Source organism: Babylonia areolata, chromosome 15, assembly GCF_041734735.1.
Source record: "Babylonia areolata isolate BAREFJ2019XMU chromosome 15, ASM4173473v1, whole genome shotgun sequence".
In the NCBI taxonomy this organism is placed as follows: Eukaryota; Metazoa; Mollusca; class Gastropoda; order Neogastropoda; family Buccinidae; genus Babylonia; species Babylonia areolata.
Genome location: NC_134890.1, coordinates 12,233,296 through 12,247,762, shown reverse-complemented (window position 1 = coordinate 12,247,762; position 14,467 = coordinate 12,233,296). Strand labels below are relative to the sequence as shown.

At 39.2% G+C, this 14,467-nt stretch overlaps 1 protein-coding gene across 1 annotated transcript in view; it reads left to right on the top strand.

Annotated features, from left to right (window-relative positions):
- The first annotated feature begins 112 nt into the window (after window positions 1-112).
- LOC143290435 (histone acetyltransferase type B catalytic subunit-like) overlaps window positions 113-14,467 on the top strand; it is an 18,558-nt gene continuing 4,203 nt past the window's right edge. The window contains exons 1-10 of the mRNA XM_076599865.1: window positions 113-132; window positions 2,959-3,030; window positions 4,157-4,232; window positions 4,870-4,993; window positions 6,542-6,683; window positions 6,946-7,099; window positions 7,918-8,022; window positions 9,151-9,257; window positions 12,076-12,227; window positions 13,870-13,986. Of these exons, the coding sequence (XP_076455980.1) occupies window positions 126-132; window positions 2,959-3,030; window positions 4,157-4,232; window positions 4,870-4,993; window positions 6,542-6,683; window positions 6,946-7,099; window positions 7,918-8,022; window positions 9,151-9,257; window positions 12,076-12,227; window positions 13,870-13,986 (1,056 nt within the window). The 5' untranslated portion in view covers window positions 113-125. The remainder of the gene's footprint in view (window positions 133-2,958; window positions 3,031-4,156; window positions 4,233-4,869; window positions 4,994-6,541; window positions 6,684-6,945; window positions 7,100-7,917; window positions 8,023-9,150; window positions 9,258-12,075; window positions 12,228-13,869; window positions 13,987-14,467) is intronic.

Below are 14,467 nucleotides of genomic sequence, written 5' to 3'. Positions count from 1 at the left end.
CCTTAGAGGTGAAGGTTAAAACGCCACGTGATTTCAAAACGTTGATTGGATGTTTTTTCTCTAGTGCACGTGAACAATAACCCGGAAGTTGTTCCAGACTAATTCAGGAAATTGCGCCAAGCAAAATGGCGGGTGAGTATGAGTATTCGCATTTGTGTTATTCATACTCAAAGGGGACTTATTTGTTACTGAGGATGAACCATCGAGCATTAGTGTTTGAATTCCCCTTATTGTGGCCAGGTTATATGTTTATAAGCTTAGTATTGTTGACCAGACTGATTTCTTAGGTTATGGATGCATCCACGGTCCCATCCGTGGAGTTTGCAGCCAACTACGTTCAGCAGATCACAACATGGGTTATCCTACAACATAAATACTCGAGACAGATCATGCCCTGAGACCATGGTGTTCATTCATGAAAACATTCCATATGAAAATAAACAGTATGGTCACCTGACTGTATGAACGACTTATGTGTGAGCGTTTTGGTTTGTCTTTGCACTAGATATTCTTCTTTCCCTTCTCAACCGCCTTCATCATTGTGAAGATTCTGTAGACTCGATGAGTCTGATTCATATTTAGTTTTTTACGTCTCCCAAATCTGTTAAATTTTGTAACTCAGGCGTGCATATGATCAGATAATTATTGATAATCATGTTATCACTCCTGATCTCTATGTTACTCAGTCACATCCATGCATCAAGCTGTTAGCAATCTTGGTTCAAAACCCTGATATATATATATATATATATGTGTGTGTGTGTACATCTTCAGAACCATTACATTTTGAATACCAAAGGCATAGTTCCATTCTACAGATCACATATTAGAACCTAAATAGGCAGTTCAATGACTTATGTCATGAGCTGATTTGTTCAACTTTTAAAACTGAACCAGATTCCTGAAGATTCACCTTCAACAGTTGAAGTTAAAACAATGAAAATTGGAATGCCTTCCCATGAGAAGTGGTCAAATCAAGTTGAATGATGTGCTCAAGAACATAACACATTGATAAACTTGGTTATTTTAATTTAGCACTTGATAACATCACCTGCCTGGGAATGTGATGTGTAAGCATACATTGCAAACACAGGAATGCATATCATCAGCACTAAGCAAGCATGTGTGCACACATGTATCACAAGTGTATTAGTTTTCTGTTACTGTATATCAAATGTGTGCTTGTAGTCACATACGTATGTGTGCAGAGTTGACACATACCTTAACTGTGCTTGAAAGTCCTTGGATTTTTAGACAGTCAAGTTCTAGGTTTTCAGTAAATGATTCAGACCAAGAGTCCTTGGAAACAAGGTAATTCTGGACACATTTTATACAAAGGAAATCACAAAACTAGCCAGAACACAGATGATTCATAGAAAGGAAAGAAAGAAATTAGTAGTTGCCTTTTAAATTTCTTGTAAAAGCATCATCTAGCAGTGCATATTAACCTGTTTGTACAAGGGACATAATTATGTGGAGAGAGTTTCTAAGCCACTCCTTAATGTTGTCAAAGCAACTCAGGGTGGGGAGAATAACTCCAACCGTCATGAACACATGATGCTGGCTGGCTGACCACCCGAAATCACTGCACTGCCCCTGTCACTTATCTGGCTCCATGACTTTCTGTCAACATCAGGGACTTGGTGGTGTCCTGCTTGTTTTGAATCAGCGCAGGCACTCTGAATTTTACTGAAGTGGCTCGGCAGCATTGTAGGGTTTAATCTGGTGTGCAGCGTGATACTGACCCAACAGTGATAATTCCCTAGTGTTGAATGCTGAAACAAGTTGGACTGCTGCAGATAAGCCAGGGTGTAGAGCTGTGAATAGGGGGTTCATAATGAGCAGCATGAACATGAAAAGGTAAAGGCTAAAATGGCATGAACGATGGGGCAACAAAAAGAGATAATAGCATTACTGAAGTCAGCCTGAAACACAGTTGTAACATATCTATTACAGTTTACACCACACACACACACACACACACACACACACACACACACACAATGGCATGCACACCTGTCCAACCCCACCACCCACCCCACACCACACACATTGGTGATGAACAAGCTCACAAAGATTATTAATTAACAGCATTCTCCCTGACACATTTAAAAAAGAAAACAATTAACATACAGCTAACTTGCTAACTAAGACATAATATGCAAGCACAGTTATCCCTTCTCCTGCCCTCCTGTGAATCTCTCTTTCCCCCATATCCATCCACACTCGCCCTCTCTTGTCCATGTCTATAATTTTCCATGTCTCTCAGGGGTAGTGTATTGAGGATGACATTGAAGGTCACAGTTCCTGAGGCTGGTCATAGCCAGAAATGTGGTCCTGGTCATAACTTAAGAAAGGAGAAGCATTGTGTTACAAGGTCACGGATTTATGGTCTGATCAGACCAAGATTATATCAGGGGCCAATGTCTTTCCATTACCTGTGGTCCGACCTTCAGTAACAGGAGGTCAGATAGCTTGAGACAAGTATATTTTCCTTGTGGATGTATTAAAAAGTTGTGTTGTGTTCACAGTGTCTCCCCCACACACAAACACACAAAGACTACAAGAAACAAATGCTTGTACAATGGAACATACACACACATATGCACACATGCTGGATTCTAACAATAGATCTCAAGGATACTTATAATAGATCTCCAAGTTGTGTCATACAATGTGGCACTCTTATTAATGCTATTTTAACTATATGTTATCTGTTAATATATTGTCTCATTCCACTTCCAGAATAAGACGAGTATACTAATTACAGCTTTTAATCTTAGGATTCCACCATTTCCAGATTAGCTTATTAATTTCTTTAGCAGACTGGTCAGTTCTTAGGCCTTGTGTAAAAATTGATAGAAATAGAATATGATAATTCAGTTATAAATAAGTATCATAATAATGACTTGTTTTTTTATCACCCAGCTTATCCATTACATTTATGTTGTGTTTCAGAGGTCAGCCTTGTTCGCAACAAATTGGAAGACTTCAAATGTTGTGCCAATGACGCAATTCATTTCAAGCTAGGTTAGTATGATCTTAATTCTTATGTAACCTGATTACATTAGCAGAAACTTAACCGTGCATGTGTGTGTGATTGAATTCTGTATTGTTTCATTTTCAATAATGATGCTTTTCAGATTTTTGCATTAAAATCAGTGTATGACTGTATCTGATTAAATACTTTCACGGAATCTAGTTTCACTTTTGGCAAACCAGGGATTCATCTGAGCAGTGGATATGATGTTCTGGAAGGATAATTATTGAAACTTTGTGAAAATGGCCAAAACATTTCTACCAAAATTGACACCTTGTCCAAACAATTTTTTGCCAAGAAAACGGCAGTCATTATTTATCACCAAGATGCATCCAGTTTCAGTTTTCTGCTTTCATGGATTTACAGCCATCACTGAAATGATTTCAAGCCAGTGCATATGCAGCTTATTGTCCATTCTGACAGTTTGGCGCTGCGCATCTTCCTGTTCAAGGGAACTAACTCTCATGACCAATTCCAATAACCATGCTGCTGAATAAAAATCTTGAGAGTTATTGCCGAGGCAATGTATACTCAGTATTTGGAAACAAAAGCCACCCAAATCTAACTGCTAAGTTAAAGGATAATACTTTGAAAAAATGTGTATGATTTCCATAAAATGTGCCAGTAATCACATTATGGGTTTGCTATTTCACTTGTTTTTTTGTCCATTTTTTTTTTTAAAGTGCACCCAAAAGATTTCCCCTAAGGGTCTGGACATTTTGTCAAATAAATTTCCAAAATATTCTATTGATTTTCCTTGAGCTGGGACATGTGTCCTAAGCTTTTTAATTTCAGGTCAAACCCTGCTGAACCATGTAAGTTTTAAGTGCTCTGGTGGTATCATGTCACATTTCTCATAAAACTACATCTTTTATCACATCCCATTTCCAGTCATTGCATGGTTTGGTAGTAATTTCTTAAAATGTTTAAAAATTCATAGTTCTTTCCTGGTGACGTGATTTTCTCAAGATTCCAACATATTCAAATATTGAATGCAACCAGTGCATGCACACATGTACTTCAGTGAATGCATGCCTGTACATACCAGTGCACAAGAGAGAGAGAGAGAGAAAATTGGAAGTTGGAAATGAAATTTCTTCTGCTTTATGTTTGTAGTGCGTCAAGAAGCAGACCTCGAAGATGAGAAGACTACATTCAAACCAGATATGACACATCAAATATTTGGTGAACAGTAAGTGGTTTTTTTTTGTTTTTGTTTTTTTGTTGTTTTTTTTGTTTGTTTTTTTACTCACTTGTTATGCATTGCATTTATGGTCATTACTATAGTATTTTTTCAACAGTTCCATACATAAAGTGCCGATCCATTGACTTTTTGAGACTAAGTAAGATCCATCTTACTGGTTTTATCAAGTAATATTAGTTGTTTTTAATGGACATCAGATTTTTCATTTATTAATATGTTAAGTAGCATTTGATTATTTTTTACAAGGAAGCAGAGAAATAGACATGCCATATGTACCTTTCTTAATATTATGTTAAGTTTTATTATTTTGATATTTATAAATCCTTTTTGATGTTGTATTAAGTATCGTTCAATTTTTATGATTACTAGCTAAGAAAGACATTTGACATGTGTTGCCAGCACTGAAATATGATAGTTGCAGTAGAATTCACTAAGTAAAAGAGTAATGTAATGTTTCTTACAGTTGTCTACACTGTATGCTGCTCACTCATTTGGCAAGGCAGCTTCGATTGCCACACGAACGGAAGGAAATGATTGAGAGGTCATGCAGTTTGGAAAAGTTTGGGGTGGGAGGGGTGGTTTTTTGTTGTTTTTTTCCTCATATAGATTCGTGTGTTTGTGGCAGAGAAAGCATCTTTGGCTACAAGGACCTGGAGGTTCAGCTGTTCTACACAGCAGGGAAGTTGATGCCATACCTGTCTCTGCAGTACACAGACCGGGTGCCTGTCACTGGGTCTGATGGGGTTTATGTAAGTCCTCCCCACCTGCCTGATTGCATTCATAATGATAATGAAGTGCTTTTCTTCAGTGCTGTTCCCTCACAGAGAGGCTCACGGCGCTTAACAAATTTCTTATAACAAGAAACAACAATAAACAAGAGGATTCAAATAACAGTCAATGACTCGTGGTGATCCGCAGATTACATGTTACATAAGAGAAGCAACCATCGTCAAGAAAAAGAATCAACCATGCAGAAACAGTCCCCATCCTCACATCATAAACAACACGCACGCACACACACACACAGACACACACACACACACACACACACACACACACACACACACACACACATACACACACACACACAACACTGTAAAGAGTAGTACATCCCTAATATAACAGCAAATTAGACTAAACCTTGTTTCAAACACAAGACAAAAAAGATGTGTTTATATTGAGCGAAACTTATTGTTCTGGGAAGCTTTCTCCCTTTAGAAATTATCAGAAGAAATAATAGGGAATTTATAGTTGTGATTTGAAGGATTTCTTTAGGAAACCAAAAAGGAAAGAAAGAATTTTAAATGATTTGAAATAGAAAACAGTGTATAACACGTTTTACTTTACAACTCTGCAAGTGAGCAACACAGAGGAATTTTTTAATTACAAACTCATTGTTGAAAACTCTTCATCTTTATGCATGGAATATGTGTGAAGTCCTTGTTGATCTGAAGCTGTTTGCACTGGGATATGACTGAATTGAATATAGAGAAATTTGATGATGGATATAACAATAAAAGAAAAAGTTTATAGTGTGGAGTTAGTAAACATACTTTTAAATCAGTCACTTTAATGGTGAACATCTCTTTTTCACTGATCATATCAGCATGCGTGCCTACATTTCTGGACCAGTCATGTATCATGGGAAAATATGAAAATTGATGACAGCTCAGATGATACAGCACATTACATTTTATACAGAAACAAGTAAATGACACCTTTTTTCATGGATGGATGAACCTTGGGGCAAATGGGAAGTTGCAGCTCAAATAGTTGCGTTTGTGCAAAGTCAGTAACCAACTACAAGGATAGCTGTAGTTAAGAGAAATCACACTCAACTGAAAAGATAGCTGTCTGTCTCAAGGTAATGTGTGAGACTGACGGAGAGCAATCCTCGCCACGAAAAAACAAGATCAACACTGCCAACGCCTCTAGGAAAGAATGCCATGAACAGTAGCTCAATTTTTACAAGGACAGATAGGGGAGAACTTCAGTTTGTCCACTCTCCACAAGTGTGAATTTTCCATCAGACATTGTGGTTGTGATGATTTCTTGTGGTCACATTGATCTATATAAAAATATATAGTGTGTGTGTTACTGAAAAATTCTTGAAAATTGTTCTGGATTTTTATAGGATCTGTTCCGGATGGTAATTAATTTGTTGGGGGTGGAGGGGGGCATATTTATATCAGACAATGGATAAGCATTAAAACAAAAAAGATAATAATGATAATGAAAAAAAAAAATAAATTAAAAAAAAAAATCTGTTAACAGTCTGTTGGACTGTACATGTGCAGGCAGACAACGTGGCCCAGAAGCTGATGAAGGAGATGCCTCCTGAGGTCCTGACAAACAAGGATGACTTTCTGGCCACCGTCGACAAGGACGTCAATTTCACACCCTACGGCGAACTTCTACACAGCTACACTGTCACCGTTGGTACGAAAGGGTGCTTGTTTCTGTTTTCCTGTGTGACCTTAGGAACTTGGTTTAAAACACTGATGTCAGATATACATTGTCAAAAGTGTTGGCCATACCAGAGTAGGTAGATTAAGAAGCAGTGTTGTAATGTTTCACATGGTGCAAGATTTATGCTTCAACACATACAGTGCAGCCTGATAATTGTGTTTCTCCCTTCTTATATTTTTTACTTCTTCGTTACCCTGAATGTGATTGGTGTCATGAACATTTTCTGTGGCAGATGGAGAAGACAGGGAGTTTCAGATCTATAAACCTGACATAGAGACACCAGGGTTCAGAGAGTACCACAAGAGATTACAGACCTTCATCCTCTTCTTCATTGATGCTGCTTCCTATATCGATGACGACGATGACAAGTGGACATATTACCTGCTGTGAGTGCATGGGCTGGTTCTTTGATGCTCTCCTCTTTTTTCTTTTTTTTTTTTTCAAAAGATTTTTTTTTTCTTTTTTCCGATAGACTTTTCTTCTTTTTTTTATTACAATAAACAGACATATATTAATAGTTACCAAAAAAAGAGAAACTTAAGAAAACACACACACACACACACACACAGAGGGAGGGAGGGTGGGGTGCTCTTTAATAGTCTTTGATGGTTTTATTTCACAGTGGCAGCAGTCTTCAGAACAATAGGGAACTTTTTTTAAATTACTATACATATATGGTGTAGAGCTGGCAATAAACTGCATGGAACAGGTATAATTTGTCAGCATTTTTTTCATTTATTTTGTGTGAGCAGACAAAGATGACACCATAATGAATTCATGATATGTGCACAATACTTGTAAGTTATCAAGTTCAACTTTGCTTGGAGAAATACATCACTGTTGAGTTGTATACCAAGTGATCCAGTTTGTTTGTTGTTGTTGTTTTTTTTTGTTGTTTTTTTAAGTATAATGAGACCAGTTTGCTGTGAAAGGGTTTGCAATTGCTTTGATCAACAGAATAATAGTATGGTGTATTTAGAGAACAAGTGGATAAGTAAACAGGTACAGTATATGGCACTTTTGTCAACAGATTCTTAAGGAAAATGAATGTCTTAGAGAGAGCAGCCGAAAATTTCAAGAAGACATTTCCTAATCACAGAACTAAAATCATGGACACTGATGTTAGGTATTGGTGCATTAGTCTTTTACAAGGGTTGTTGTTACAGTAACAACTTGGCATACAATGTTGTTATGTATGTTTCAGATTTGAGAAGTACAAGCGAGATGGAAACACCGTGTATGCCATAGCTGGCTACATGACAGCCTACAATTACTACGCTTATCCCAAAAATATCAGACCTCGTCTTAGGTTAGTTTTTTCTTTGATTACATTTTATACTTATGAATATTAGACTTTATCTTTTCTTGACATGCCTGCCATCCCGATTTGTCTCTGTTCCGAAAAGCCAACATAAATGTTACTGCATTATGAAAATTATGTGACCATTTCAAATATTTAAAAAATTACACACATGGTTGTTTTCTTCACACGATCACTGTGGCAGCTCAGACATGCCAGCATTCTGTCAGAACTGGAAATACAGAAAGGCCACAGAATGAATCGGCAAACCCACAAAGTACATAGTGAATGCGTATGACAGCTGCGCTGAAAGTTTAAAGCTCTGATGAAGAGAATGCATGCGGAACACAAAATCAACTGCAGTGTTGCCTAAAGCTGTGCTCAGCTTGCTCTTTTTTTTCTTTTTCTTTTTTTTTTCTCCCATATATATATATATATATATATCTGTGTGCTACATTATAACTGTGAGCAAATACTGCATGATGTTACTGACAATTTTGGTTTGTTCTTGATGGGGGGGGCAGGGGGGCTGTAGCAGTACTGATTGTTTCCAGGGTTGGCAATCTTCTGGTTTTCACCTGTGATGTATACTATACACTTTATCCCCCAAATGTAACACCTCATTTGAGGTCAGTTTTCTACTGTGGTGCGTCCTGCACTTGTTCCCAGAATACAAGACCCTGTCTTGGGTCAGAGAAAAATTCGGAAGGAAGTGAGCCTTCACTTTGAACTTTTTCTCCTTCTTTATTATTCCAACATATTTTGTGCACTGAAAATTGATGGTCGATTCAGATTTCACAATATATATATATAACCAGTGGGGAGAAATTTATGACATGATAATAATGATAATGATAAACAATAAAATTGTTTCAAACTCTATGCTCATTTAATATTGGTGTTTGAATTGTTGTTTTTCTTAACTTGATGAAAATTAATTAGGTTATTTAGGTACTGCCTAATCAAATGATTTTGTTCTGAGCGCATTAAAATATAATCGTTTTAATGAAAATACATTAATGTTACAACATCAGACCAAACATGCAGGGTAGTCCAATTAGGTAATAAACATTACAAACTATGATAAGACAATGCATTAGAAGTACATTGTATTTCTTCCCCTTTATTTTTTTCCAGCCAGTTTCTGATTCTACCTCCATTCCAAAGACAGGGGCATGGAGCAGTGTTACTACAGGCATTTTACAACGATGTTGTGCCAAGGTCGTTAGTCATTGATATCACTGGTAAGTGGGCAACACAGTATACTCATTCCTGTGTTATATTGTATTGCTCTTTGTCACTACAGATTTCTTCATGTGAAATTCCGGCTGTCTCTCTCTCTCCTCAGGAAGAGCGCATTGCCACAGTGCAGCACTACTTTTGTTTTGACCTTTTTTCTGTTTCATGGTTCAAATTTAACTCTTCTCTTCTTTTTTTTGAGTGCCAGTCGGGCACTGTGGACAAAACATTTGAGCGCCCAATTGTGGTTTTGGGTGCCAGCATAATAAAATGAAATTAAATCTTCCTTTGTTTCAATGATGTGCCAAGGAAAGTCTTTCTGCCAGGTTTCATTGTACATGTGCTGGCACTTTGATTCGTACTCCTGCTGTTTATTCATTTTATAGTCCTGAACTCTGTTTCGAGAGCCTTGCTTTCAACATTGAAGATGGGAAACATCGTTCGTCGCTAACGCACCATGAACCTCAACATCCGGTCGCATACACACAAAGATTCTGCTCCACGAAGCGAGCTGTAGCAGACGACACTTTACATTTCGATCGAGCTTGCTTTCGTTCGAGCTTGCTTTCTTGGTGTGTCTTTTAATTTTTTTTCACCTCTATCAATTTTTGAGTGCCAACTGGACACTCGACAGAAAATTTGTGTGCCCAAGCCATTTTTTCGTAGTATTTGCACCTGGGCACCCGCTAAATTCGAACCCTGTGTTTACTTGTGTATTTATTATGCTTTACCACCAGACGACTGCTTCACTCCGTGAATAAACAGCTTACACTGATATCATTGGTAGGTAAGAAACACACGAGTATTCATTTCTCTGTAACCAAACAGCTTTCCAGGACTGTGGAACTTACTTTATGTATTGCTGTTTTAGGGTGCGTCCTTCAAAGATGTCAGCAAGGCAGGAATTCAGGATGTCATGAATGAGAACAAAATTGCTGAGTTTCAATAGTTGTAGTTGCATTGTAGTGCGTTGTAGCTTTTACAGTACAGTTTGGTTTCACAGGATGGGGTCTGGAAAAGTCTTTGGTTATGAGTGCATACATACATACACGCACGCACGCGTACGTGTGTGTGTGTGTACATTCATGATTGCACCACAGCATTTATTTTTCCATTGAAACCTCAAATTTCAAAGGTTTTGGTCTTTTTGGTACATGTTTATCATTGAATCACTGTTTTAAACAAAAATGTTTTTGGTACATATTTATCATTAAATCACAGCTTTTAAAAAAAATCTTTTTGGTACATGTGTATCATTGAATTACTGCTTTTTGGTCTTTTTGGTACATATTTATCATTGAATAACTGCTTTTTAAAAATCTTTTGGGTATATATTTATTGAATTACTGCTTTTTAATCTTTTTGGTACATGTTTATCATTAAATCACTGCTTCCTACTAACTCCTTGTGCTGTGTTGGGAGTGGAGAATGACGAGCGCAATAGCCGAATGGTTAAAGCATTTGGCTTTCAATTTGAGGGTCCCGGGTTCGAATCACGGTGACGGTGCCTGGTGGGTAAAGGGTGGAGATTTTTCCGATCTCCCAGGTCAACATATGTGCAGACCTGCTAATGCCTGAACCCCCTTCGTGTGTATACGCAAGCAGAAGATCAAAGACACATGTTAAAGATCCTGTAATCCATGTCAGTGTTCGGTGGGTTATGGAAACAAGAACATACCCAGCATGCACACCCCCAAAAGCGGAGTATGGCTGCCAACATGGCAGGTTAAAAACGGTCACACATGTAAAAGCCCACTCGCGTATATACGAGTGAACGTGGGAGTTGCAGCTCACGAACGCAGAAGAAGAAGGGAGTGGAGAACAGGACAAGGAGCAGTTACAATCTCACACTGCTTCAGCCTGCTTGTTCTTCACTTTATCTCCTCTGAACTTTGCTTCTCATAGCAGCTACAACTTAATTACTTTTCTGTGTAGTCAGTTTTACTTTTCTTCCCCGTTCAGGGGCTGCGACTCCCATGGTACCTGTGAGTGGGCTTTTACGTATAAGGCCATTGTTACCTCGCCATTTAGATAGTCATACTCCGTTTTTGGGGGTGTGCATGCTGGGTATGTTGGTGTTTCCATAACACACTGAATTCTGACATTGGAAGTCCAGTGCTATCATGCGCCACTGCTATCATGCACCCGTCACTGTGACACGTCTCACAATGCATCGTTCCTGCTCCAATCACTGCTAACACCCTGTCATTGTGACACGTCTCACAATGCATCGTTCCTGCTCCAGTCATTGCTAACACACCCTGTTATTGACACGTCTGACAATGCATCATTCCTGCTCCAATTACTGCTAACACCCTGTCATTGACACGTCTCAATGCATTGTTCCTGCTCCAATCACTGCTAACACACCCCGTCATTGTGACATGTCTCACAATGCATCGTTTCTGATCTAACCACTCTGCTAACACACCCTGTCATTGTGAGACACGCCTCACAGTGCATCGTACCTGCTCTAACCACTCTGGTAGCATGCCCGGTCATAGTGAGACATGTCTCAATGCATCACTCCAGCTCTAACCACATGTCTCACAGTGCATCGTTCCTGCTCTAACCACTCTGTTAACACACCCCAGTCATAGTGAGACATGTCTCACAATGCATCGTACCTGCTCTAACCACTCTGCTAACATGCCCAGTTATAGTGCGACACATCTCACAGTGCATCATACCTGCTCTAACCACTCTGCTAACACGCCTGGTCATAGTGAGATGTGTCTCACAATGCATCATTCCTGCTCTAACCACTCTTCCCAGTCGTAGTGACACATGATTTTCAATGTTGCCTCATTCCTTGTTCCACAGTGGAAGACCCTTCGGAAGACTTCCAGCGTCTGCGTGACTTTGTGGACGCACGGAACTGCATGAGTCTGACAAACTACCAGCCGGACTACCTGCTGGAGGGTTTCCACCCGGCCATGGCTGAGGAGGCACGAACCAAGCTGAAACTGAACAAGGTGGGTGCAGGCTTGGGAACTCTCAGTGGATCCACTACTTTCAGTGGAAGAGCAGATGATGTCAAAGAGGAAAATCATTTTTCAGAGGAAAAAGTTTTTTGGGGGGTCAGAGAAGAAACAGAATAATTGTTTAAAGGAAAACTTTTTGGGGGGTCAGAGAAGAAACTGAATTATTTTTTTAGCTTTCAAGAGAGACCCTGGGAACTTCTTAAAAACACTAATTTATTTTTGGCCAGGGGGGCTTTGCTCTCTCTGGACCCCACCAGGGGCCTAGGGCAGCCCCTGGACCACGGCCAGTTTTGAGAGGAAACTCCTGGACAATTCCCCAACCTGTGGGAGGAAAGTTGCTGTCACAAGGAGGTGCCAGAACATGACGGGCTGATCCATACACACTACACAGAGATGCCAACTGTTAGGATTTCACAGTATTTTGTTACGCTCAATCATGGTTTGTTCTGATGTTACGCCAACGTCAATTTTTTTTGACGAGTTCATTTTCAACTACAGGGCATGGTCACATACTTTTTTTTGGGATATTACCCAGATTACCCAGACGCTCTAGGCCTTGGTCACATGCTTTTCTGTTATGACATTACCCAGACACTCTAGACCTGTCAGTCACGAGGCCAGGGCTGTCACTACTAACCTTGGTCTCAGTTGATGATGCTCAGCTAATCACATGTGTGTTTGCATTGTAACAGCATTGAGCAGACCAATCAGTTTAATTGTAGCAGTTACACCGTATTACAGGTAGGCCCAAGTGTTTGTATACCTTGCAGGTAAAATGTACGTTTGCTGATGTGTCTCAGAGTAGGAATGTTCCTACCAAATTCAAAATGTTTCAGCCAAATTTCTGATTGTTCCTACAAACACTTGACAGGGGATGGCATCTCTGATTACACCACATCTGCTGCTTGGAAAAATATCTTCTTTTTTTTTGTTAAGGAAAAAAAGGCGAGTTGATGACTGACCTTCGCATTTTTAAACCCAACAAGCTGATCAAACTTAAGAGCTTGTCCTAGGTTTGTGTAAAACATTAACATAAAATGGGAAAAAAATATCAGACAAAACAAAAGGATAACTAGAAGGAAAACAAAGAAATGAATGCACATGTGCATCAATCACACGGGGATGCGCGCACGCGTGTGCACACACACACACATACACACACAATTTGCAGTCCCACAGACATGAGGCCTGATCCTCAACTGACAAACATACGTACTCAAAAGACATTCACCTGGAGTGAGTTTTTTCACAAGCAAGGGGAGCGAGTTTTCTTCAGCATTCACACACTTTTACTGGTTTTTTGTGGCTCCCCCCCGCCCCCAACAGTCCAGCCAAGAATGTATGATAGACATGGATATGTATGCACAAGTAGAGAGAGATTAGATGGCTCATCAGGAGATAAGTATATGTTTATAAACTGGTTTGATTTTGAGATACAGATTGCAGGTCTGACTTCACACAGTATTAAAAAATTAAATAAATAAGATAAAATAGAAAAACCCACATAAAAAAAAAGAACATTGACTTGGTCTGGGTTTAATCGGACAAAAGAGTGGTAGTCACTAAGGCTCATATTCGTCACTCTTTTCTCATCTCGGATGTCCAGACCAACATGTCATTGGTGGTGTTTCAGCGACAGGCCAGACGAGTGTACGAGATCCTGCGTCTGAAAATCACAGATGAGAACAACACTTCAATGTACAGGCAGTACAGACTGGACCTGAAGAGGCGGCTCAACAAACCCTTCCAGGTGAGGCTAGACAATGTTTTCGGGGTTTGGGTTTTTTTTTTTCTCTCAGTGTGGGTTGGGGGGGAGGTGTGTTTTTTTGTTTTGTTTAATTTGTTAAAAAAAAAATTTAAAAAAAGATACATCAGCCTAGCTGCAAGAAAATCTGGGGGTGTAAGATTGAATCCCACAGTCACCAGTGTTTTCGCCCTCTCCACAAGACCTTGAGTGGTCTGAGCACTACTCATTCGTATAAGACAATATAAGACTAAGGTCCCAATTGTAGCATGCACCGAGCACACATAAAAGAACCCACTGCAACAGGGGCTGGCAGAATTCTTTAGAACCTCCTTCGAATGGAAAAAGAAATGTTTGTACTCAGATGAAAAATATATTTATAAACATAGGTGGTGTTGCACTGCAGCATCGCACTGTCCCTGGGGAGAGCAGCCTGAATTTCACACAGAAATCTGTTGTGACAGAGTAATTACCACAATTTTCTGTC